A 26,987-nucleotide genomic window follows, 5' to 3' on the forward strand; every position below is an offset into this window, starting at 1 on the left:
TTAAATACCATCTGAAAATCTTCACACAAACCACTCTGTTAACTCATTCTATGACTTTGAATCATCAATAACTGAGTTGGATCTTTAATCACTAGTACTTGGTCAGGTTTGGTCAGTGCACTGGATGAGCCTTCCAACAATGTGCAGAGGAAGAGCCTTTTTCTGGGACTGGAGAGGGAGAGTTGTAAGATAGGATAAGCTAATCCTTAATTTAACCCACAAAGGGGACATTTGCCTAGCAAGGGCAGAAATTCTGCCACAGCAAACTCCTCCAAAGAACATGGCCAATGCCACCACAGAGTCATAAAAGCATATTGACAGATAGTAGCAACCAACAGTGGCTCAGGCAGAGAGAGGCATGTTTTTAGAGACAACATTTCCATATCATCAGCTTCTAACTTAATAGTTGGAACTTTATAGCAAACAGTTATTTCAACATCAAGCAGATGAGGAGTCCAAGTAAATACTCTTTCAATTTTGGCTCTGTTTTGGTCCTTACCAATTCTAAGTGAGAAATATCTTCAGCAGCTAAATGCACCAGTATATTCAACAGCTGTTCTTTAACTGTTAATGCTTTCAGTTGCTGAGCAGGTAGTGTGCAGTGTAAGCACTATGAGAGTGAAGAAGTGAAGCAGCAAATAAACGTTGTGGGACAGACTGCTAAACAGTAGACCAATTTGGAGGGAAAGTCACTGTGGTTAAAAATAACCCAATATGGGTGAAAATAATGTTGGGTTAAAAATAATGTTTTCTTGTGCAGTACCCATTTTACCCATATTGGGTAAAAATAATGTTTTCTTGTGCAGTATCTTAATAAGAATACCAAAATGATTGCCTTAATCTTTACAGAATGCATTATTGAAGACACACTTTGAAACTAAATGTAAACATGACTGATTAAGTCATTGTAAATCGTATCTCTACAGAACTGGTTTCATATTAGACAATCTTATTTTGAAGATAAAGTACCTGTTGAAACTGTTCTCAGTATGTTCTGTGGCTTATCAAAGTAACTAGCATACACATTCAACCAATCAATCATCAGACAAATTTTATTTGTATAGCCCATATTCACAAATCACAATTTGTCGTTACCTCATGTGAGGGATCCCTCTGGCAGGATGGACAGAAGTGCGATAGATGCCACGCGTAATGGAGAACATCAGCAAAATAACAATATTTACAACACTGATGAGACTAAACAGTTTTTATTATAATGGAAAGCTTTTCAAAATATTCATACATAAGAAATTGCTAACTATGGAAATTGTGTGAATTGACCCTTTAATATGTTGACAGTTGCTTTTCTAATTTACAATCTGCATGCGTTTCCCTCACATTAGTCTATATTATACTTACCATGTCAACACACTTTCTGAAACTTGTGTCAAAACAGCCTGATAGATAGCAACCTGTCATTGTTGCTTCTCTTTGTATTGTCAATTATAATTTGAAAATGCACTGTGTTAACGAAACGTGAACTGAAATTGAATTTGAGCTCATTACAAAGGATTTTTAATTCTATTCACTGCCCTTGACTTCTCCTTTCCTATGTATTTCACCACCCTTTTCTCTCTTCTCTACCATTGTCCCCCTTTATCACACCCTTTTTTTCCATCCCATCCTCCTCTTTCTCCTTGGGCTGACTTTGCAATGGATCTCTTCCAAATATAGAGTACGGAGTCTATGGTAGCCTGTTTTACTGGAATAGCACAGATAGAGTAGAGACATTAGTGCTGTGGAGAATCCCCCCAGGGAAGGCTGGTGAAATGCAGAACAGTGAGCGACTGGAGAACCATATTAAACCCCTTGCTTACACACAGGTTCTGGCAGACAACCACATTTTCATGGACATGAACATGTGGATCATCAACCTGTTATGTATGTTTCTGTTACAGCTGTCCACACACTGAACACACAATTGCACACAGACAGTATGTATAAACAGCATGTATGAGTGGTACAAAAAGAGGGATTTGGTTGTAGAAAATCAAAAGGAAAATGCATGGGGATCATAGTGTCAGTGCTGATTGGTTGCAGTGATAACATATTTTACACTGCTCGATAGCCAACAATAGCATACACAATGCAAATCAAATCATGTTTTAAAATTCAATAAGTGTTTTGTCATTCAGACTCAACCATCCATTGATAAGGCAGTTAACATCATATAGCAGGCAACACAGAAAGCAGGAATTTCGCTAGTTTACATGACATTGGCTCAGTGTCTGTGACTGGTGAGTAGAGCAGTCATCCTCCAACTAGAAGGTCCGCAGTATGATCCCAGTCGTCCCCATATACATGCTGAAGTGTCCTTGGGCAAGATACTGAACCCTGAATTGCCCCTTATAAAAAAAGGTGCTGCTAATAGATGCACTGTATGAATGTGTGTGTGAATGGGTGAAGGGCAAAACTGTACTGTAAAGCACTTTGAGTGGTCATCAAGACTAGAAAAGCTCTCTATATAAATACAAACCATTTACCATTACATCATAATTTCAGATCCCACACAGTCAGTGACAGTTATGTAACACTATGAGGATCACATTTCCAGAGGTCAGCAGAAGCTGCAACATATCTGAAAGAGCCAGAATATTACAGAGCAAGGGAAATCATCACTAAGTACTGATCATCAGACAAACCAGTCTAAAAGCGAGCTACAGCTAAAGCGTTATCACGAACATCAGCTTGGAGAAGAAGACTTGCTGCACATCATGCACATCATGTGACACACTTCAAACAGGTGGAGAAGATCACTCTGAACATTTCCCCCACTCCACATCATTTATAGACATTTTATCTGGCAGGCATGACTGGAGAATGTATTGCTTCATTCACGAATGTGTTCTCTATTTCAGAGATTATAGCGTTTCAGGATCAGATTGAGAATGTTGATTTCAAGGTTGGTTGTGTCACCAATTCTTGATTGTATATTCTGTATAATGTGTGTGTGTGTGTTTGTGTGTAGGTTATGTTAAGGGTTAGGCATCTAGTTGTGATGGTTAAGGTTAGGTAAGGGGCTGTCAAATGCATTATGCCAATGAGTGTCGTAGTAGCAGTAGTAATATTATTATTATTATTAATATTAGTATTAACATTGTTATTAATATAATATTATTAGCAACAATACGTATCAGTAATTAATTATTATATCAATTGTTACTGCTATCAATAATAATCAATAACTTCTTTACACTGTTATTGTTTTCATTTTAAATAGTCAGAGCTGATACTAGAGCTCCCCATTTTTCTCTGCTCACACCAACCGGTCGAGGCAGATGATCGCCCACATTGAGCTTGGTTCTAGAGGTTTCTCCCTGTTAATGAGGTTTTTCTCTCCACAGTCACCAAAGTGCTTGCTCATTGTGGGAACTGTTGGGTTTCTCTATATTAATAAGATTTTAAGGCCTTGACCTTCTATGTAAAGTGCCTTGAGATAATGTATTTTATGATTTGGCGTTATACAAATAAAATTGAATTGAATTGCGTGTGTGTGTGGGTGTGTGTTTGACAGAGAGCAGTTCTCTGCAGAACAGGATGTTCCCTCACACAAACACGTTATGTGTTTAAGTAGAGCAGGTAAGAGCTTTGGGGAGTGAACAGCTATGTGTGTGTCTCTGTGAGTCTTTGGGGGTTACCCGAACACAACAACGTCTATGTTTGTCGAGTCTGTGTATGCACCTGCTCTCATGTATAATCTCTAATCAAGGTAAATCATTCTGTGCATATAAGTGCACAAGAAACCGGAATAAAAAACTGTAATCTTTTTACGAAGGACAGCATTATTCACCAAGAGGGCAGCAAAGCTTTATTCACTATGACCTTTCCTGTCTGACAAGCTGCAACTACTCCACACATGTCTTAACATGCACATAGTTATACATGTTTGTATTAATCACATCTTCCTCAAAAGAGCATCGGAGATGAACTGCACCTATGCGACACACAGCTCATATATAGCATATGTCCCAACAAGATTAAAAGTCTGAATCTCTGCTGAAGACCCACATAAAATGTTATATTTCAGACACAGCACAACCATGTATCCAGCTGTGGGGCTGGAAATTGTTTGTTTCAGTTTCATTAGAGTAATGGGGTCAGTTACTCCAAATGAGACTGTCTCCTTTGGAAGGAACATAAAAATGGATGCATTTCGTGGCAATGGAACATATTGTATAAAAGATACAGATTAATTTTAGAAATTTATATTTTAGTGATTTTACATGTTGTTTGCCTCATAGGGCCACATAATTGTTGGACGTAACACATGGAGAGCACAGAAATATAATCAACCAATTCAGTATATTACATATTTAGCAACTTCAGGTCAAACTAGATGCATTTTTGAAGTGCATCATTATAAGGGCAAGTTTGTCTCAGGAGGTAGAGCTCGTCAACTTACCAGGGGTTGCCGCTCTGATCCCAGCCCTCCATTCTTCATGTCAAAATGCCTTTGGGCAAGATACTGAACCCAAAATTGCCCCTGACAGCTGTGTATGAGTGATCTATGATAGAGAAAGAGCTGCACAAAGATGAGGTGAATGAAAAGCTTTACTGAGCTTTGAGTGGTCATCAAGACTAGAAAAGCTTTTATATATAAATACAGAACTCGTAAATGTATTAATTAACATTACAACTAGAAGTGGAAGGGAAATTAAATCATATTTTGTGAAGTTGAAAAGGAGTGGGAGATAAAAGAGAAGGTCACCACTATAGGAAGAACATACCATGTGTATGCATATGCACTGTGTAGAGAGTGATGGTACAGTGGAGGATGACTGTACTTGGGCATCCACATTTTGAAGTGGAAGACCGTGTACTATGTACAAGAAAAGGGATGAGCAGACTATTTTCTGAGGAGGCTGAGATATTTCAACGTGTGCAGGAAGATGTTGGAAATCTCTATCAGTCTGTCGTAGCCAGTGCACAGTACTTTGATGTGGAGAGGAGGGCACTGAACAAACTGTTATCCATCATGGACAATCACGAGCAACCTCTCCACCACCTAGTGGACAGACAGCGGAACACTGTACAACTTTGTCACCTCTGTCAAAAGGGGGAACTCTCACAACCCTGAGCTGTATAGTTTCTGTCCACACCAAAACTCTCTGACTACACTGCAATAACTGTGAATTTGCAGATCTTATATTCATTTTAGAACTTTATTGTGTATCATTTACTTTGGGAGTATGTATCCCAGTTGTGGATCGATAAAGTACTATCTATCTATCTATCTATCTATCTATCTATCTATCTGTCTGTCTGTCTGTCTGTCTGTCTGTCTATCTATCTATCTATCTATCTATCTATCTATCTATCCATTCATCCATCTGGTTTATTTTTTGGTGTATGTCATTTTCAATTTATGTTTCATATGAAGTGAGGACCCAGGTCCTTCCTGTTTTGGTTCATGTCACATTCTAGCTAAATCACACATGAGGTTCTTTTCCATACAACATACAGTATGTTTATTCCCTGTCAGTTGCAAAAGAATATGACATGATGTTTATAACAAGTTGATGTGAAAGATTTGACCCAAAGGGCGGAGGGTAAAAATCCCACGCTGTATCCTAATCCAACACGCTCGATATGTCATCGTCATTGTCTCCAACCCAGCCTGTCAGACGCTGTTGCTCATGAGGATTATACACAATCCGTCATGAAGGAAGTGTGTGTATGTGTGCACATAAGAGGCTGTAGGTGTAATCTGGGAGCTCATTCCCTAATGCCATACTGCTCTCTATCTCTCACATGGCATTATGGCTCTCTGGTTTCAGTCCTTCCTGCGATGACATCATTGTGGACCTCAGTGGGAGAAGGAGAGCTGAACAAAAACTGGAGAGTTCTGTGTAGAGACATGATGGTACATTTCCATGATGCTCTCCACGGTACAGTGACAGCTGAATTCGAAATGACAACTGCGACTGCCTCTTCTGTTCCTTTAATGAACAAAAGCAGAATCCATGTGACGCGTCACCATGAAGAGGTCAGAGGGTGTGACCTCTGACCCAATCAGTACATTGTGGGTGTATATGTGTGTTTCGAGGGTGAAAGATCAATCTCATAGTTTTTAATTATAATGGTGCCAGAATTCTTTACTTAAAGCAGCACCTTTATTCACGAGAGTCTCACTTTCTAAAACACAACTTATTTACAATGTAATTTTTTTTTTAGTTCAGCTGATTCCCATCATTATTCTGCTGTTGTTCGGCATGATCAATACATTTGTTTAAAGGTACAGTGTGTAGAATCTGAATATCTAGTATTGAAATTACATGTTGCAGCTGAACACCCCTCACCGCACCCTCTCCTTCCAAACATGAAAAAGAACCTGTGGTAGCCTTTAAGTATCATAAAAACTCAAAAGGTGTTTAGTTTGTCCAGTCTGGACTTATGTAAAAAACATGGCGGCCTCCGTAGAGAGGACCCCCTCGATGTAAATATAAAGTATTCAAATATGAAGGGCCTTTTCTGGGGTAAAGAAAACTACAATTCATACAATTTAGATGAAACAAACTAGTGAAAACATCATGAGGATTATTATAAATTAAATTTCTACCAATAGATCCTTTCACCTAAATCGAAAAAAAACGAAAAGAAGTTATCATGTCAAAATATCCAAAATAAAATGCAATTTTTTTTGCTGGGTTTCACGCATTTTCGTTGTCTTGGTCATCAAAGTAATTTCTCCACAGCAACAACAGCTCACCATCCACACGCACACACCCCTCTCTCACTCCCCCTCTGGAACAGCCCCAGCTCCGCAGCATCACCGCGCTGCGCTCTAACATCCACGCCGAGAAACCGCACTCCTGTCCCGGGTCGCTCAGCTGGGAGGTCCGCCCTCTGACTTCAGCAATGGAGGAGGAATAGACGGTGGAGGCACCGATCACCGACCTCTTCAAACTGCATCAAGTGCCCTATACTTAAGAAACGACCGGAAAAGAGGATTCAAAATTAAAAGCCTAATCTGTATGTGACATGCTTTGGATTAGTGTTTGTAAATGTACATACACTACAGACATTTCCTTTATTTGTCTTTACCCTACATTTTAACAGCATGTCTTCCAGAGAAGAACTGTGTGATAATCTCGAATTATCCAGAAAACATAAACCAATAATTATAATAATATATAATAATACATTTTATTTCAAAGGCGCCTTTCTGTCACTCAAGGACACCGTACATAGTTAAAAGCAAAAATGTGAAACATTTAAAAGGAGAAACATTAAAAACGTGAAACATTTAAAAGGAGAAACATTAAAAAGAAAAACATTAAAAGAGAGTCATTAAAAGTATCCATCATTAAAACATTAGAACCGAGTTGACAGATGCAATTTCTATTTACATATTTAATTATTAGCATAGCTGTGATTCTTTGTGGACCAAGTATGTTATTGTTGCAGACAAGCTTATATTGCCTAAAAAATCTAGAGGCAAATGGTCAGATTTTCTTTTTTTGGCAAGAAAATCATATTATATGCACTGTCGCTGATGAATGTACCAATACCAACCATGGGATTTATTTATTTTCAGGCTATAAGCTATTGTGGTGTCACACACAAATAACTAAAACATTTGAAATAAGGTGGCTGTCTTATTTTGAAATTCCGGGCCGGATGTGTACTCCCGTGATGCTCTGGTGAACTTGGTGAGAGTGTCTGCGGTCGAATCCCCTCTCGTGCAGTGAGTTCAGGGTGCACGCACACGCCGCCCGCCGCCGCTGACAGCTCGCCTCACTTTCTCGGACCTTTGCTCCGCCACCGAGCTTTCCGTCTGACCGCTGCCCGCTGCCCAGCGCCATGGCTCGCGTGGTGGTTGACGGGATGCCGGAGACGGCCGTCGGAGGAGGAGTGGTGTTGAACCGGCGGAGGAGCAAAGCCCGGCGGAGGAAGCGAAAGGAGTTGTTCGGCGTCCAGATGTGCTTCGCGGGGGTAATGCTGGGGCTGGTCGCGGGGCTCCAGTGTGTGTCTCAGAGAGCAGGTGAGAGGCTCGTCTTTGTCTCATGGTCGACATGAGGCACGCGTTGACCATGTGAACAAGACAACACGGCGAGCAGCAGCTCGTGGCTGGTTTGAATCGCTTCTCTTTTGAAATGCCTAAAACATCTAAATGATCCGTGTTGTGATGAACGTGTCGCGTGTGAATGTGAACATCAGGAATCATGTGTGACAGCGTGCAAAACAGTAGCATCAGTGCAGGAGAGAACGGTCCCCCCTGACTTATGAACAACACGGACACTTTCCAAGTGTGTGCTCTATAAAATAGATGGAAACCATATGTAACAGTATGCTGAAGCCCACAGTGCTGGCTGTCATCGCTAAAACACATCAGATGAGAATCAGTGTGTCTGATAGAGCTTTAGTGTATCAGCTCACATCTACTGTCACTGTAAAGCAAACAACAACAACATGCATTCATGTAGCTCAACATCTGTAACCAATAATCCCTGGAAGTGGTCGCAGTGTCTCTGCTGCTCTGTGTCGTTGAATTACTCAACAGAAATCATCTTCTGTGGACGACAGCAGGCGGAGGACAACCGCTCAGCTGGATATTACTATGTTAATACCTGCTGTTCATACCTGGAGCCATGATCATGGACGCAGAAAGTGCTGCTAATAGATGCACTGTATGAATGTGTGTGTGAATGGCAAACTGCACTGTAAAGCACTTTGAGGGGTCATCAAGACTAGAAAAGCTCTCTATATAAATAAAGACCATGCTGACTCAGTGGCAAACTTGAGGACAGCAATCTTTAAGTTGAAACACAAATGTACACTCACACAAGCTTATCGCCACCGACATGGCTTTTCATACTGACTGGCTTATGAAGAAAAGCACCATGTCATTGCCAGCTCTGAGCTCAGCCAATGTTTTGCTGTCTTTTGCCAAGTAGGTCTTGTAAATGGTGAAGTCAGCAGCCCAGTTAATGTTGTTTAATATCACAGAGTCGCCTCTGAAAGCTGCCCATTGGTGTTACCAGGAAGGAAACACAACAGCTGGTGCAGCTGTGATATATTGAGGATAAGAAATATTTCAGGGGATTCTCCTGAGGAGGAGAATGATCACAGAGACACGAACAGGGATCGATGCTGCTTCTTTAGCCAAGGACAAATGTTTGAAATTAGGGAGTCTTAATGAACACATGATAATTTATCATATATTGAAGGGATATAAATCAGTATTTACATGCAACATTATTCATTTTAATACAAAACGTAATTACAAAGATCATAACGCAATTCTTTAAACTTAAAGTGTAAAATATATAAGTGGCTCTACAAGTTCTCCAGAGACAATAAAAGTCACCGTCTAGTCCTGTCAAATCCGCAATTGTGTATGCATAAAATTTTCAGCAGTGTCACACTGTGGTTTTTCTCTCCACAGTCACCAAAGTGCTGCTCATTGTGGGAACTGTTGGGTTTCTCTATATTAATAAGATTTTAAGGTCTTCATTCTATGTAAAGTGCCTTTAGATAATGTATATTATGATTTGGTGCTATACAAATAAAATTGAATTGAACTTAATTTGGTGAAAACATATCCTGAGTCCATTATGATCTGCATTCATTTGGATTTTTTTTCTTCTATTCTTTTTTATTTTCTATTTCATATAGGGGCACTTATAGAGTACATCTATATCATGGTTTCAGAAAAACAGCCTAAATGCTGTGAGATAGAGATAATCCCAGAGCTGGAATGCCTGCATCCTGCTGATGTGTAGAATTCTGTCTGGGTGCTTCAGTTTGAAAAGGACACACAATGATGCAGAAGAGGATGTTCACTGAACATTCAGGCTCCAGCTTGTGAGGATTTTCCAGGTCGGAATATTGGAAACTGTGATTGGCAGTCTTGACTTTTTTCTGATCAAATCATTAGTGAAAATAATTGATTGTGGCAGTCTTCAATACATGATCTCTTGTTTTATGTGATGTTTGAAATGTGTGCAGTTTTAAGCTAACAGGATGAACGTTAGTAACTTTATGGCTAAAGAAATGCTTGAATATTGAACTTCTATACAAACTGCAGGAGTGTATACTTCTCATTCTTAATTTATTTCTTTGTTTTTCTCTCTCTCTCTGTCCCTTTAATTGATCCCCTCTCTCAAACCTTTTGTTAATGCTGCTAGTGTTACAGCTGTTATTTTCATCATCAGCTTACTTTGCATAAAAGTTAATTTTAACCTTGGAAATAGTTTGTTTACAAAGGTAGGGAGTACTTTCAGCTGTTTCCTCAGGTTATAGAGTTTGTTTGCAGTCATAATTACAGAGCCTAAGGTGGCTTCTTCAAAGTCCTTATTTTGCATTATTGCTAGCCTAAAGCCCAAACACATTACAGATATTAGAATCAGGAATGTTTTGTTGTTGAAAAGATTCATTGTCTTTGAAATGAATGAGTAGTCAGTTTAGATTTAGCGTAGTTAAAAATTGCCAACACAATTGTCTGTGAAAGTCACAATTTTATAAGCACCTGATTCTTTGAAAAGATGCGACATCTCATTCAAATGATGAAGACGTTTCAGTGGTGTGAATGACATTACATACATGTACATTACATGGGAGCAGGTTGGTCCTGCATATTGCTCAAGGAAACTCTGACATTTGGACTGGTGAAGAAAAGAATTGAACCAACAACCCTATTAGTCATGGCTAACCAGCTGTACTACCCAAGCCCCTTTATGGACAAACTGTTTCAGCACTGGACTGTGTAGTAATTAGACTAAAACCTCTATGTTGACCTCCCCTGATGGAGGAACATGTTCTGAGTACTGTGTTTTCACAGAGACTGCCACATGGGAGAGCAGGACCTCCTCTCATGATAGTGATGATAGCAGCCCACGGGCACACTGAGCTTTTCTAGATCTTGAACACACACACACACGCACAAACAAACACGTGTTAAGGTTTGTGCATTGCTCTGCCTGTGGACCAACACGTGGGTGTGCACACACCTCTCCTCATCTCCCCTTGTCCTCCACCATCCTTTTAATTTCATCCGTGCACCCGTTCATATCTCAACTCCTGAAAATACAAGGTAAAAGCAGGATCCGGGACAAAAGCACCATAGGAGGGAGGATTACCCATATGAGCAAACACATGTTACTGCCGCTATTATCTGTAGGTTTTAATATCATTGAGCTTTGCAACTCAAGCCAAAGTCCCTCCATCATCCATCTGTGACAAACCTTAAAGACGTGTGTACCAGCCAGACAAATGGTCATGCTATAGAGAAGCCACTAATGGCTGCTCAGTATATCTGCTATACAGCATTAGTCTCCAGATGATCTCATTACATAACTTAAAGCTCTCGTTGGTGGGTCCCCTTCTCTTTGCACACAAGCAGGGGGCGGGAGCGTTGAGCAGAAAGGCACAGACGGAGCACTTTACGCTGACGATGCCACAGGACTCAGAGCTGAATTAGACAAAAAGGAAAAGAGACAAGAGTAGAGGGAAGAGAGGAGGAGGCGCAGCGAGGAGGTGATGTGAAAAAGAAAAGAGGGAGCAAGCAAGGACAGCGTTGGCAGTGATGAAGGGAGGTGGAGGGAAGAAGAGAGGGAAAAAGTGAGATAAGGAGAGGAAGATGCAATGGGGGAAGGCAGGCGAGGAGAAGAAAGAAAATAATGAAGGAGGGAGCTTGTTCATGTTGAGGTGGATGAAGTGATGATGGGAGAAAAGGTGAGAGATTAGAGAGCAAGAGGAAAACGAGGAGGGTGAGGTTTTGAAAGGAATGCAGCCATTATTTCATCGGTGCCTTTTTATAAATATGTCCAAACTAATATTTTATTTATAAGTGTTTTATACTAAGCAGTTTCTAATGAGTGTAGCAGCAGTGTAGAGGATCAACAACGAATAGAAACAACTAAAAATAAAAGACAATTGTAACAGCAATGGACAATGGTCGTTATTCCTCGTGATCTAACACAGTGACATGGATGATAAGTCCTTTGCGGAAATAAACGAAGTTGTAAACCACTATCACAGATTCAAGAGACTTTTGAGTGATGAAACTTTGACCAGCTGCAGGGTGAGGACACTTTTTCTGTACAGTGATTGATACGTTTTAATATCTGAGCCTGTGAACATACACATTTCAAGGTATACTTTTGGCACAAAACATCTTATCACAGAGTTTAAAATTTGGTGACGTGTTGCTTAAGGCACGAGAAAGGAAAGTAAAAACCCAAACTGCAGCTTAATTAAGTGTTGTAACAGATTTATCCTCCATGACAGTGGTGGCCAGGGCTTGTAGTTGTTGTAGATTTGATAGTGGATCATCATTGCAAATATAACAAGAAGAAAAATATCACTATTCAGAAAATACCTGCAGAAACCCATATACAACCTATTGTAAAGACACAAAGCATTCACCAAAGCTCCATTAAGACGCCCCTCCTAACCCAGTGCGGTCTTAACCATGGACTATAAATAAAGATGGACGATGTGGAAGCTCCCAAAATTGAAGCCAACACATATTGATCACCTTCAGGAGGCTGTGGTAGAGGACATAAACCTTAACTCCTCCATGTTAGCAGATGGAACACTGACCAAACTAAAAAGTCAGATTACGCATCAAACAAAAATAAGGACATTTTGTGTCTGTCATTTAGGTAGTTGGTATCACACTGATGCCAGGGTTCATGATTCTGTAAAATTAGATTTTAATTATTTAATGAAATAACAAGTGAAGAGAGACATCATGACTGACTGCTAAGACTGATAATTGACTTAAAGATTGGTAAGAGGATCAGCGGGACCAAAACCTCACCTCAGTGCAGCAAATGTATGCATGAAAATAATGTCAAAATATCAGTCCATTCATTTTACAATTGTTTAAAGTAATAGTGTGACATAAACTGCAGAAACTCACACACTTTACAGATTATAGAAGACGTATTCACAGTTAAAAGCCTGGGATGAGAAAAGGGAGTAACATCACTGAGTCACTACTGACAATTCATTTTCACAGAAATGTGAACAAACATGTAACATTAGATCAACATTTGCTCTCATGGATGGATGTGGCAACAATCAGAAATATAGCATTGAAGGTTTAAACGTGTCCTTTCCAATATAAGCTCTTTGGGTACAACTTACATGGCATGGGATTTGAGCTACTGACGTTCTGGTTGGAGGACAGCTGTTCTACCCCCACAGCCACCCTCTGGATTTTACCAGTAATTATGATGCAACAATATACATACTACAACTAACTTGTGTGATGTGTGCAGTATTGTTGTAGTTACCAACAGTACATATATAAATTGCAGTCAGCTTTATTCTGCTGTTCAGAGGCCTGACTCAGAGTTACACTGTGTGTGGTAGAGTGAACCCTTAAAGCACTGCTCCAAACTGTTCCTTTTGCTGTTTTCAAATACCCCATCACTACATGAAACCTTAGATTTGGATCAATCACACAGTCACCATTTTACAACATTTCATTCTTTTCTCTTTCTTCTTCTTTTTGAAAAAAACAACCCCCCCATCACAAGGGGGAGCAATTAATTGGTTCAAATAAATACAAACAAGCCAAGTCATTTGCACCCTATAGCAGATTGATGCATGAGAACATATAACAGTTTATTCAAGCCTGCAACATTATTAATTATTATCATCAAGTAGATAGCCATCAGACTTCTCAGTCAGCTGTAATACAGGACACTCCTCAGTTTACAGTGTTCTGTGTATTTGTTTCTGTTTCTTGTCTTTGTTGCTCCTCTGATATTTAAGAGGTAAACAGCAGGGCTGGAGGAGTATTTGTTAAAATATTTGTTTCACTGATTGCCTGAGGCTGCTGGTTGTGAACTGTCTGAAAATGTCCTCTAGACCAATTTTATGCCCATGTATTATTTGCATTATCATGGGATATTTTGCATATTTGCTTTTAAATGTATTGAATAATAAAAAACAACTTGCCATAAAACCTTAGCTATAGTACTAGAACAAAGTATTATTAGATAACTTACCGAGCCAAACTTTTCGCTTTTTGCAGCTAGTTTTGATAACAGGCATCTCCTGAATTGCTGTCAGTCTTTACAGCTGTGTCGATTTCATACCTACACTGTGATCCACCACACACACCTCTGCACGCAGGCTCGTGTCTAATTCAGCTGCATCTGGGTCAGCCTGCGTGAACAGAGAGCAACGTCCCCCCAGTCTGAGGCAGACATAAACAGCCCTGCTCTCCTTTTTCTATCCATCCATTTCTCCTTCCTGTCATACTCTCTCCCAATCATCCCCTCCATCTAGCGGCCACTATGCTCTCATCTTGTCGTTCTCTTCCTCCATTTTGGTGGCACTCAGCTATCATTTCGTTGTATACCCCTGTAGCTGCAACCCTTAAGTCCTTCGTAGCCACCCCTCATGCTAAATTTCTCTTTCTCTCCCTCGGCTCTCCTGTATCATCGGCACACAGCCTTCAAAAACCTTTTCACAGAATTTGCTCCAGCACCGCTTGCCTGTTTGTTGACTCATTTATTTGTTTAGTTTTACCATCCCATCTCTGCATCTTTGCTTCGGAGTTATATTCAGTCCTTCTGGTGTGTTTACCCAAGCGTATTAAATGCAGCTTAACCTGAGAAGAAAAAATTAACGTTTTGACATTTTCTTTGTGAGTAGGGGATATTCATTTTTTATTGTACTTATGTGACAATGCCTGATCTTTTTTTCATCAACTTTAGTTTCAATAATTTTTCACCACATGAACTTTGATACATAAGTGTTGCTTGTCTTGGTTGATACATATACAGTAGTATAGTGGTGGTTACTGATGTATTAGATGTTGGGACTTGACAAAAGCTGCACATTAAGTTATTTTAAGTATCAGTAGAGGAGGATATTTCAGGAATAGGTTTTTCAGTTTTGGTATGGACCACCATATCTGAGATTCTCTTGTACACACATGAATGTGTACCAGAGGATGGATTATAACTTTATAAATGTATAACAAAATTGCATTAACATATATTTTGGTCATGCTATTTACTCATCCAACTGATTAAAATAAGAGAGTAGCATTAGCAATGTTTCTCCCTAACCTTCATCCTTGTTTTAAAAGTTTTGGTCTCTATCAACTATTTCTTGTTTGGTGATGAGCAGGTTGTGTACACATTTTTGTTTTTGCTGTTTTTGCTCAAAATTCAGTTTGTAAACTGAGTCGGTGAGTAATGCTGGTAGTATTACGTTGATACATATAAATACTTTAAACATTGACACAACTTTCCATTATGTTAAAAACGGTTTCTTCCAATCAATGTTGTTAATATTGCAATTTTATTCATGTGTTCAGCTACTTGTGACATCTATTGCACTCCATTCTGTCAGTCCTGGGAGAGGGATCCCTCACATGTGGCTCTCTGAACTTTTTTTCCCCTGTTGTTTTTTTGGTAGTTTTTCCTTACTCTTGTTGAGGGTTAAAGGCAGGGGATGTTGAACCTTGTTAAGCTCTATGAGACAAATTGTGATTTGTGAATATGGGCTATACAAATGAGATTTGATTGATTGATTGATTGATTGATTGACTGATGATACCACAAAGCAAATTCATCTTAAATCAAATGGTGGCATATTTTACCTGAGAGACCATCTGGGTGATATGGGTGAGAGTATTACTTGAGTCCACACTCCAGATCAGTGGGTGGTGGTAAGGCACCTCGAAGCTATAGAAGAAGAACAGATAAAGCGATTACCCAGTGAATCAGGTCAATGACGAGCCGAAAGCAGTTACAACTGTTCCTGGTCTCTCGCTCCTCTCCCTCTCCCCCTATACTCCCCCCTATCTTTCTCTCTTCTCTCCCCTCTTTTCCACCCATCTATCCTCTCCTCCCCATTTTTCTCTAATCACCCCTACCGCTCATTGTTGCCTTAACCTTCTACATAAAGTGCCTTAAGATAATGTATATAATAATGTGGCACTATGCATATTATTTTCATTATATTTGTATTGAGGAATGCTAAGCTGGTTAGGGCAATACATCTAACCTGAGGAAACATAGCTGCTGCAAATAATGTTAGCAATTTTGCAAGGCTGCCGTATAGCACCAAAGAAGGTGAACCCTCCATGGGTGATGAAGCTTTTAGTGAGGCATCAAAATCCTCATCCCAAACCTTTCAGAAAATATAAAAATGAAATACGTTTTACACCTACATACAGAGTACTGAAAATACCGAAAAACACACCATGGGGTACTGACCTGGATTCCAGATATCAGTATAATGTTAGATCAGTTGTGAATGAGCCTCAAACCTATGAATGAGAGCAGTGAAAGCCAAACCAAAACAGTCACGTTGGGGGTTGTAAAACCAAAATACTGAGATTAAAGACACTAAAACACTTCTGAGAGCTGAGGGGAATTTACAGAGCTGAGTGATGATTCTCTGGATTATCACTACACCCAACAGCTTCCACATTCAGTTTAGAAATATAATGTAAGGTTAATATGAAAATATGGATAACTTGAGTCAAACGGATTCAAATGTAAATGTATTCACCAGAGAAATATTACATTTGTGTGTTCTGTGTGAATATGTGTACAGGGAGGCACGTCAGGAACACACAGATTAACCTCTCCCCTTTGATATGAGTGACTGCGCTAAGCATGGTTAAACTGACCTTCATCTGAACTTGTGCACAATTTACAACATGCACATCAGGGTCATACACACAAGCATACGAATGTTAATGTTAATGTTTCTTATGTTAAAGGAAAATGTGGCAATGCACCGCTGTAAAATCAAGAGTACAGTAGCTACAGGAGAGGAAGTGTGTGTGTGTGTGTGTGTGTGTGTGTGTGTGTGTGTGTGTGTGTGTGTGTGTAAATGGCCTGGTGTTGATCAGGGACTACATTATATGGGGATTTCTCTCTTTTTCTCTTATTTACTTGTTATTTGTACTGCTTTATTCTCCCTCTCTCTTCCTTTCTATCACCTTTCACATCTGCTTTCTGCTGTACAGCCCTTTTGAGCCAATGGTCATGTCACACTTCATTACAGGAGCTGCTCTTTGCAAGATTTGTGACAGTGAGTGCAGGTTTTGATAGATGGCTTTGTGTTACTGTAACAAGCTAAGCACCTAATGGACCGTGTCTTCTCTCTGGGTTAGATTGCTGGGGATCATATTCTCTTCTACTGTGACTGAATGATGGACAGGATCACACTCTTGTTACTATGTACAGTTGTGCCAACACAAGGCTGCAGCCACTAGCACAGATATGCACAGATGGATGAAAGGCCAATATTATAGCAATAATAATCACACACATTGTGCTACGATATGCAAATGTGTACAGGAATCTGCAAATCTTTGCTCTGAATCTGTGTGTGCATTATCAGACTTGTAAACATGTAAAATCTGTTTTGAGACTGTACGTGTGTACACAAATCTGCAAATTTGTGCACAGATGTGTGAATGTAGGCACAAGTGCAATTTCACATAAATATTATCGGCTCAATATATGTTGACACATTGCTTCTGCATTGTGTAAACACAATGAGAATCTATATCACATCATTGATCTGCATCTTTAGCAGTATTCTCTGTCCATCAAGAAGACTTTAAACCCACAACCTTTACTCAGGAGCAAAAATAAGTCTTTCAACTATAAGGCAAAGCAATTTTCCAAGCACATTCCATACACAGGAGTAGATTCAAGGTGCTGTACAGGTACATAAAAAACGGTCATGCTCTTACTAGAAGGTGGGCTGTTCAAATACAGTCTGTCCCATTCAGCATGCAAGATACTGAACCCCAAATTTCCCCAGACGGTTGTGCCAACAGTGTGTGACTGATGTGTAATAGAGAAAGTGCTGCATGTGAATGGGTGAAATGGTAAAAAAATTTACCCTAAAACACTTTGAGTGGTAATCAAGACTAGAAAAGTGCAATATAAATACACACCAACTATTTTAAATCTGAAAGCATTTATTAAAACAATTTTCAAGGAAAATAAAAAGATTTAAAAGAGTATTATAAAAGAGATACAAATATTAAAATACGTAAAAGAAATAAAAAGTGCAATTTTGTACCAAATTTTAAAAATAAATTGAAAGGGAAAAGAAAAGAGTAAAATAGAACTTTGTATGGTAATAATATGAAAACAGAATGAAGTACAATGATGGTATGACATAATAAAAAAGCTTTGTTAAAGGCGCTTGTGAATAAAAAGGTTGTTAACCTGGTTTTAAAAATTGCATTGGATGGAGAATTCCTAAGAGGATCAAGCTGTTGGTTCCAGTGCTGTGTAGCATAATGACTAAGAACTACTTCACCATCTTTAGATTTTACCATGGGTACCACTAGAAGACCAGAATAAAATAAAAGATATATAATGGGACATTTGTCATGATAATTATCAATATAGACTGATACAGATTTTTTTAAATCTTGATTTTATTTTTGGACATATCATCCAGCCCTAAAGTCACTACTCAATGATTAATCTTGATATGTTCACAAATACAACCAGGAGTTACATTTTTGACTTGAAATGTTTTATTTACCACGGCACTGTATCATTGTGTCTGTATGTGGTTCAAACTGATCAGACCTTGTTTGGTGGGGTCTGCAGAGTCCTGAAAGTCTGTGTGTCATTGTGGGATGGATGAGGGGTCAGCACTTTCCATTTTTCCTGTTCTGCTTTAGTAATGTACCTTGAACAGACCAATGAGCTGCAAGTGCGAGTCACTCAAAACTCCTTTTGTACCATTGTATTAACACGTGGATGACAGGTCCATGCTTTTGTCACTGAACGCCAGGTCTTAGCACAGGAGGGGCCCCTTAAAAACTCAGACATGTTCACTCATCGCAATGCCACATATTCATCTGGTCTCGCTGACACAACAAACTGTGCCTGTGGAATGTAACATATCTTCAAACCAATTGTTAATTAAATAGCACACCAACAGGATATAAACAGACAGACATTATTATGTGAGTATTGTGATACATAAATGTATTGTTTGATTTGGAAACAGTAGCCCAGTAGTACAACACTAGCTGTGCTGTTAAATGGAAACCACATTTCTTTGCAAGTCTCCTTTCATAGTTGCTTTTAGTCACATTTTTGAATTGACAGTCATTTTGGATTGCAGTTTGTGGTGAGCAGGCAAATTTAAAGTCATCAAAAGAAGAAGTGACAATGCTTGCAAATGCAAAGTTTGGAAGGTGAAAAAACCGCCATGAACCCTATGAGACAAATTGTGAATATGGGCTGTACAAATAAAATTTGATTTGAAATAAAATACAGAGCAGAAGCCGCAAGCAAAGACGATGGTTGAAAGTGGAAGCGGTATCAGAAGAAAGATGCACAATTGTAGTCTCAAAACAGAAGTCAAGAGACATATTGTCAAACACTGAAGAGAGAGGGGGAAGGAAAAGGGTGGTTCACTTTGACTGGGCAGATTTTTTTCACACCTCACATGTCTGTAATGTGGGAAAACAATCAATAACCATTTGTGTGAAGGACGGAGTAAGACAAACTCAGCGCAGCTACATTAACTGCATTGTGCTTGGGTCGACCAGAATGCCTTTCTGGTTCGAGTGCGCACACTGTGTGGCATGGATGCATCTCCTGAGCCATTCGTCATCTCAGAATAAGAAATAAATTAGATTTCAGAATAAATAGGATACACTTGGATGGAAAGTTTTAACTAAACGCTGTAGCTGTAAAACCATGAAACGTTACACATGTAAACACCAATATGTAAGTCTTAAAGATGAGTAACTATTTTGTGACAGTGTTCTCCTATTCAACATCAATCAATACAATTTTATTTTCATTTTCACAAATCACAATTTCTCTCATAGGCCTTTAACAAGGTGTGACATCCTCTACCCATAAAGGTCCAGTGTGTAAGATTTAGGTGAAAGGAACTATTGGCAGAAATGTAATGCAGAATAATCCTCATGATGATTTCACTAGTTCATTTCTTCTAAATTGTACAAATTGTACTTTTCTTCACCCTAGTAAAGGCTCTTTATATTTAAATACTTTATATTTACATTGAGGGGGTCCTCTCTACGGAGGCAGCCATGTTTTTTTACATTAGTCCAGACTGGACAAACTACCACAGTTTCTTTTTCATGTTTGGAAGGGGAGGGTGAGGCGAGGGGTGTTCAGCTGCAACATGCAACTTCAACACTAGATATCACTAAATTCTACACACTGTACCTTTAACCCTCAACAAGAGTAAGGAAATACTACAAAATCAAAAACCTTTTAACAGGGGGGAAAGGATGTAGAAACCTAGAGTTTTTACAGCATTGGTAGTAAATAGTTTGTAGTATAATGGAAGGTAAATTAATTGAGGAATTATTGTCAATAATGGTAGTAGTATCTGAGTCCATGTCAATGTATTTAAATTATCGGAGACAGTAAGAAATTAATACAAATTTGCAGTTAAAGTTAAATTATGCACTGAAGCATGTTTGTCTTTTTAAGCATGCCTGTAGTGAAGTGTTTTTTTTCTTTACAGTGCTCTTCATAGATTTATAGATTCTGTTCTCACATAAGAATGAATCCCACATAAAAAAACATTGGTCAATTCAAATTCAAATGTTTATTTGTCACATACACCAACCATACACAGTACGATGTGCAGTGAAAGGCTTATCGATGGCTCTCCTTGACATTAGGATAAGATAAAAAGATAAAGATATTTATTACTATTTTGACAATATAGTATAAGGAAGAAAGGAAGAGATATATTTATATACAAATATATAAAGTGCAGGCATGCACAGTTTATGTGCAACCATGAGCGAGCTGTGCAACATCAGGAGGGTGTGGGTGTGTTGCAGAGTATGTGTGAGAATGTCATAAACAACGTAAAACTTAGTTGTGGGTTTTAAAGAAGAAATTAGAAGAAACATTTTTAAGAACGGTAGGTAAATGAGGCCCAATGAGGTTATCATGAGAGTCCTGATTCCACGGAAGTCTCTGCTTATGTGTAATTTAAGCCTGGAGATGATGAATCCTTAGCAGAGCTGATCCATGTGTGAGTAGACTGACAGCATGACACTTTGAACTGTGGAGGGGGACTTTGGATTACATGTTGGAGAGCCGTGGAGGAGCAGCAGTGTGGTGATGCTGACAATGTGTTTGTGCATAAATGTACATGTGTGAAAGTGAAAAAGGTGATGAGTATGTTGATGTGTGCACTTTCCTGGAAACATTCTGCTATTGAGCTGATAATTAAGTGGCCACTTAGCTTATCCATCAGCAGCCAAGTCACTCTGTCTACTTTCAAGTTCTAAGTGAACTCGCGCTAATGTATTCTAAATATAGTACGGTATGATATCACAAATTGATTTACCTTAGTTATGGCTGGATCACCAAAAGGGAACATTTAGAAACTACCCTGGGACCCTGGAGGTCAGAGGGCCTTCAAGTGTGTGTGAGAATATGCTCCACCAAAGCTTACTATCAACTCCAACAACAAGCACCTTACATGGATCTTTTATTATTCTTCTGTAGCTGAAATGATAAGTTGATTAATCGATAATTTATTCAACTGATAATAATCAGCAAGACTTTTGATGATTTAATGATTTCATAAATTTCTTGAGCAAAAATGACAAAAAATCAGTATGTTCAGCTTTTTAAATGCAAAGATTTATTCACTAATTTCATGTGAAGATGCAACAATGGCCTCTCGGAAGTTGTTATGGTAATCTTACAATATTTTCGGGTGGTTTATAGAACAAGCAACCAAACTTCAGAAGAACAATTAACAATTAATTATTATGAGATGCAGCCCTTCCTAATTTCTTAATGTTGAGGCCATGGGGCTCTGTGCCATAATGTAGTTCTTACCGACTTGAAAATTATATTTAAACAAGAAAAGCAGAAGTCCTAACTTTACATATCAGACATTTTGTAAGTATACTGTATGTATGTCTTGATGACCACTCAAAGTGCTTTACAGTACAATTTTTCCATTCACACATTCATACAGTGCATCGATGTGCAGCACATAGTGTATTACACATCACTCATACAGTGTGAGCCCAGTCAGGGGCATTTTGAAATTCAGTATCTTGCCTAAGGATGCTTCAGAAGTGCAGAATGGAGGAGCTAGGGATTGAACCACCGCCCTTCTGGTTAATGAAACTGGTGTGTGTGTGTGTGTGTGTGTGTGTGTGTGTGTGTGTGTGTGTGTGTGTGTGTGTGTGTGTTCGTCCTTGTCAAATGATTGTCCCCAGTCTGTTAACAACAGCCCCATCTCCTACCCTCAGGAGCCTGTTTTCACATGTTAATAATCAAATCATTTGAACGAATGCATGCACAGATAAAACATACAGGGCTCTGAAATGATGGATGAGCAAATCTGATCAAGGGTCACTGAGTTTGTCTGTGGGCCACATACTGAATAAGATCTAGCTGTGATTAAACACTAGAAGCTATTTCACTCTCTCTCTTTCTCTCTCTCCCTCTCTTTGTCTCTCTCTCCCTTGCTCCCCAAATACGCCCTGGCTAATTCATCACCCAACCCAAAGCCTTTTATAGCAACAGTCATGTGTATTCTGGGATTTCTTGGAGAGACAGATGAAAGGAAGATGAGTTGAATCGAGGGGTTCATTCCTGAGGAGTGTGGCCATTGTATAAGAATATGTATCTGCCTTTACATCTTCTTCCTTTATTTCTTCATATTGTCCCTGATTACTTGATTTCGTCAGTAATTGTCACTGTCTTTCAGGACATACTGAATGGTATGGTACCTAATAGTATAGTGTGGTAAATGTACTGCATTTATATAGCACTTTTAAGCATGAGAACTATGGACATCATGTCTAAATCTTTGATTGCTGGATTTTGTTACTGAATCTTTTACCCTGGAGCTGTCAAATACACTGTTCCCTAACTGACAGGCAGGGATTCTGTCAGAAAGACACACTTCCAAACTACCCAGGGGGTCCACTTCTTCTCATTTTAATACTGTGTTCTTTGACCGGAGGCATTATGCTTTTGGTTTGTCCATCCATCCGTCCCATTTTTGTATCTCAACAATGCCTTGAAAGAATGTCTTAAAATTTGAGGATGAGCTGATTATATTTTTGTGGTATTTTGTTGTTAAAAGATCAAGGTCACTTATGTTTTGCCTGTGAATGTGATATCTCAAGGGCACCTCAAGGTAATTCTTTCAAATATGGCACACATGTTCACTCATTGGTTAAGTTATTAGATTTTGGTGGTCAAAGGTTAAAGGTCAAAGTGGCCTTACAATACATGTCTTTGGCCTCTTAAACATGATATAAGTCTTCCTTGAGAGAATGTCTTCATTTTGGCCAGTTGTCACTTAAGATTACCTGATGAAATATCAGTGGTGGTCATGGTGACCTCATGAGTTAAGAACAAAAATGTAGGTAGACAGAAATTGCAGTCAATTAGTTAATTAATTAGTTAGTTAAAGGGTTGGCAGAGGTATAATACCACAGGCTGGTAATTCTAGTTGCAGCTGAAAAATTTGCAGCTCTACTGATGTCTCTGAATATTGTTTCATGTTGTAAAATGCAACAGAACAGCAACACTCAACACATTTTGTCATTGGGATAAGTGCTCACTTAAGGCTTTTAGAGAATATTCGAAAAAGTTCATTCTTTTTGAAAAAAAAATTCATACATTTGTTTTGTATCCCTTTGAAACCAATAACCAATAACTTGATTCTTTTTCAAGATGATTAACATAAAAATGATAATGATAAAACTTTATTGATCCCATACAAGGTAAATTCCTTTGTTAGGGTCAGAATGAGGTACACAAGAGAGTAAAAATATAAAAGAAGTCAAACACAATAATGGAATAAAACAATAAAAAGATACAGAATGTGTACTTAATATACACCTTTTACTACAGACAAAATACTGTTCGTATAGAAAAAAGTATTTCAGTGAAGTGCAGTGATAGAGGATGACTGCACAGGTATGTAAAAGCATATGGATATGAGATAGACAAAATTAGGAAACTGAATGTACAGATAGGCCCTCAAACCCATAACCAACAATGTTTTGTTCCATATCTTACCACCAGCATGAGACAAAAAAATGTGAAAATACCTACAAGCTTAATCTCTGAATTCTCTGAGTGGCTCTTGGCTGATAATGACATGGTCCGGTGTGTGATCGAGCTCTCCTGCAGCGATTAGCCTGCAGGGCCCTTTGTTCCCGTGAACAATACAAACACAATCACATCGCTATTCACCTGCACTTAGTAGGGTCAGAGGAACCCATTACGCTTTTAATTACTCAGATCAGATTAATCATACTCTCAGTTGACTCCGAATGAAATTTAACTGTGTGTGTGTTTGTAAATGTGTGTGTTCCTGTGCTTGTGTGTGTGAAAGACAATTTGAGAGAAGCTTATTATAGTAGAGATTAGAAAAGCACTTCCTATTTAAAACAAATATGCTAAGGATATACATCTCTTCACTGGTAAGATAATGAGTTGAACTGTCTCCTTATCGGCAGCCTGCTCTTCACTTGGATAACTCACTGTTTAATCAGAAGTATGGCTGCCAGAAGCCATTCTATTAAAGTCTAACTGTTGGTTATCAAGTGGGATAGATATTGTGTATTGCATTTCAAAGACAAGAGAATATTTGTGGCATATAGGCTGACAGAGTTGTTTTTAGATTGTTTTGTCACTAGTTAACTGACCCAACAGGCCACTGAATGCTGTTTCTATGTTCAAAAACAGTAAGCAGAAATGGAACTCAAAATCCTTACTATTTCAGGGCAACTAAAATATAAAGGGACAGCACCTGTCAACCTAGTTTGGTTAACAGTCATCAACAAACCTACCATGTGATGAAACAGATGAGTTTTTAAATCTTATATCCTGGCCCACTCTCCAGCAGTGTAACGCCTTGATGAGTCAAGGGGTTACACTGCTGGTTACACTGCGGCCTCCGAGAGGGGTCCTCTCTACGGAGGCCGCCATGTTTTTACTATAGTCCAGACTGGACAAACTAAACCTTTAAAGGTACAGTGTGAGGAATTTAGTGACATCTAGTGGTGAAGTTGCATGTTGCGGTTGAATACCCCTCACCTCCCCCTCCCCCTCTGAACATAAAAAAGAACCTGGGTGGCCTTCAGTTGTCATAAAAACTCAAAAGGTGTTTAGTTTGTCCAGTCTGGACTATTGTAAAAAACATGGCGGCCTCCGTAGAGAGGACCCCCTCGATGTAAATATAAATGATTCTTTTTTCCCTGTTAAAATGTTTTTTTTTGTAGTTTGTCCTTACTCTTGTTGAAGGTTAAGGGCAGAGGATGTTACACCTTGTTAAAGCCCTATGAGACAAATTGTGATTTGTGAATATGGGCTATACAAATACATTTTGATTGATTGATTGAAAGAATATCACATAAGTGCTTTTTGATCTGATCCATCATGTCATTGTTGAATAATCTTGTAAATCTTTGATAAACCTTTAGTGTGACAGCACTATGGTTAAAGTTTTTTGTTGACTGGACCAAGAACAGAGACTCACATGCAGGAATAAGACAAAGGTCTAAGTTCAAATCAACAATCACAGTGTTAATGCAGGCAGAGGTCATACACAAGAAGGCAGTCAGTGAAGCAAAGGTTGCAGGGAATCCCCAGGCAGAAATGACAAAATCCAAAAGCAAGCAAAAGGTCAAATACTAGAACAAGGCAGAACAACTTACAGGGCACAGGTAGTCTTGGAAACAAAAACAGGCCATAGTCATACACAGCAGGTTTACACAAAGAATGAATGCTGAGCTCATCATGAAGCGCAGAGACAATCTGGCAAGGAAATGGTATGTGACCAAGAATATACACTGTATATACTGAGTGACTGATGTAGTTGTGGGGAAGGCAGTGGCGGGAAACTGGGAAAATAGGAGGAAGGGAAGTTGGAGTCCATGAACAGAGTGAGTGAAACACTAAATAAAACAGGAAATTAGTGTTAAGTCCAGGGTCATCACAGTTTCAGTCAGGTTGAAGGGGTTAATGATTATTTAAGGGAAATTTTGTGGTTCGGGTTAGATTTGGATGTTTTACTGGATGATAAATCCACCCCGATCTCCCTTAACTTAGGCCTTATACCAAATCTGCTTACTTCCTCTATATCTATTAATGTGAACTGTTGTGATTCTTTGCTCTTCTTGAGAGGACATCGTTATAAGATGATGTAGAAACAAAGGAACCTCCTTAGGTTGACCCAATGGCCAACAGTTTTGATTTTTTCAATGGTCCTGACTGAGGGTCATTAACCTTATCTTTTGTTCCTGGGAAGATGAAGCCAACCAGAGGCCTGAATCAGATCTGTAGCAAATGCTGTATATATGCTTGTATATCTATTTATTTCATTTCATTTTATGTAATTTAAAAAAATCATCTCATGCAGTAAAATGCTGAGTGACAAAAGTACAAAGCATAAGACACACTATTCTTTAATGTCACATTTTAATAGTGTTAAATGTATTGGTCCACAAAGGAAGATATAGACTCAGTTTCTTGCAAAGAGCTTGTTGTTTTAAGACTGATTTGTAGTTATGTTAAGCTTTGTCTAGCTTAGATAATTTTTTATAAATTTCCTCCAACCCAAACCTTCTGTGGAATACACAGAAAATACACACACACACACACACACACACATACACATCCCTTCAGTCCATCTTTGGATAATTTAGGCAAATACACCCTGATTACGTAACTATCTTGTCTGAAGTCATTTCTGCACCGAAGAGATTAATTGTACTGAAATTTGTGTGTGTGTATGTGCAATCATGTGTGTGTGTGTTTATGTGTGTGTCTCTGTGTGTGTGTTGGGCAGATCTGCACACATAAAACATTTCCACAGTGATAATCTTCCTTACACACTCACTCTTCCCTCTTGCTGCTGTGAAGCTCATACATTATTTGGCCCATGTTGCTATGTGGCAGTGTGGAAGAAGTAAATCATGCAGTAAGTCTTTGTGTCTTCAACTTTGTGTGTGTTACATTGACACAAGGAAGCTGATAGTAAGT

The 26,987-nt window shown here is 38.9% G+C and overlaps 1 protein-coding gene across 1 annotated transcript in view; it reads left to right on the forward strand.

Moving 5' to 3' along the window:
* Nucleotides 1–7,664: 7,664 nt before the first annotated feature.
* Nucleotides 7,665–26,987, forward strand: part of slc24a3 (solute carrier family 24 member 3) — a 72,197-nt gene continuing 52,874 nt past the window's right edge. Inside the window, exon 1 of the mRNA XM_020103544.2 lies at nt 7,665–7,984. Coding sequence (XP_019959103.1) covers nt 7,804–7,984 — 181 coding nt within the window. The 5' untranslated portion in view covers nt 7,665–7,803. The remainder of the gene's footprint in view (nt 7,985–26,987) is intronic.

This window comes from Paralichthys olivaceus, chromosome 14 (genome assembly GCF_024713975.1).
Source record: "Paralichthys olivaceus isolate ysfri-2021 chromosome 14, ASM2471397v2, whole genome shotgun sequence".
NCBI lineage: Eukaryota > Metazoa > Chordata > Actinopteri > Pleuronectiformes > Paralichthyidae > Paralichthys > Paralichthys olivaceus.